General features: G+C 41.8%; 1 protein-coding gene across 1 annotated transcript in view; it reads right to left on the reverse strand.

The window, feature by feature from the left end:
- The window catches only part of LOC106808023 (E3 ubiquitin-protein ligase RNF8-like), a 22,427-nt gene extending 22,096 nt beyond the window's left edge, over nucleotides 1-331 (reverse strand). Inside the window, exon 1 of the mRNA XM_014810571.1 lies at nucleotides 121-331. Coding sequence (XP_014666057.1) covers nucleotides 121-231 — 111 coding nt within the window. The 5' untranslated portion in view covers nucleotides 232-331. The remainder of the gene's footprint in view (nucleotides 1-120) is intronic.
- Between the last annotated feature and the right edge of the window lie 346 nt (nucleotides 332-677).

A 677-nucleotide genomic window follows, 5' to 3' on the forward strand; every position in this document is an offset into this window, starting at 1 on the left:
CAAAAGTTAGAAGATAAGGGGGCGGCGTAGACTGTGAATCGTGTGATTGGAAGACACAAAGTGTCAATCCTCGGCGAGCCTCGGTATCATGGCCGCATCACGTCTAGTCAGGAATCTAACCTCCTTCGATGATGCCTTGAGCTTTAAAATAGTGTGATCTCTTGCATTCTCATCAACTCGTACTAGACAGCATTCATATGATGCGCCAGTTTCTTTAACACCAAGGCTCATTTTAGATGTGAGTTGTAATGTAAATATAAAATAACAAGAACGCTTCACAACTTCAAAACATTGCTTCAAAACAGCGCCACCGGAAACGGAAATACTCGTGTCAAGATACAAAAGAAAGGAACAAAGTTGGTGAAATAAAAATGTAAAAGTCAAAGTAGTAGTACCTAATTAAACACAATTACACATAAAACTGCTTTAATTATACGAATTTACTATGGTGGAGTTATAGAAGTTATCTGGGAAAATGTGCAAAATGAACCCCTGCAGAGTGAATCATCTTTCTACCAGCAACCCATGACCATGTGACGAAACGTCACAACTACTACGCAACATCTATGCCTAGACGGGTACTCGCTCCCACCTCGATTACTCGATTACTCGATTACTCGCTCCCACCTCTAAGCCGATAGGTGGGACCGGGTACCAGTCTACATCTATGCCCAACT

This window comes from Priapulus caudatus, unplaced genomic scaffold (genome assembly GCF_000485595.1).
Source record: "Priapulus caudatus unplaced genomic scaffold, Priapulus_caudatus-5.0.1 Scaffold249, whole genome shotgun sequence".
Taxonomy (NCBI): domain Eukaryota; kingdom Metazoa; phylum Priapulida; class Priapulimorpha; order Priapulimorphida; family Priapulidae; genus Priapulus; species Priapulus caudatus.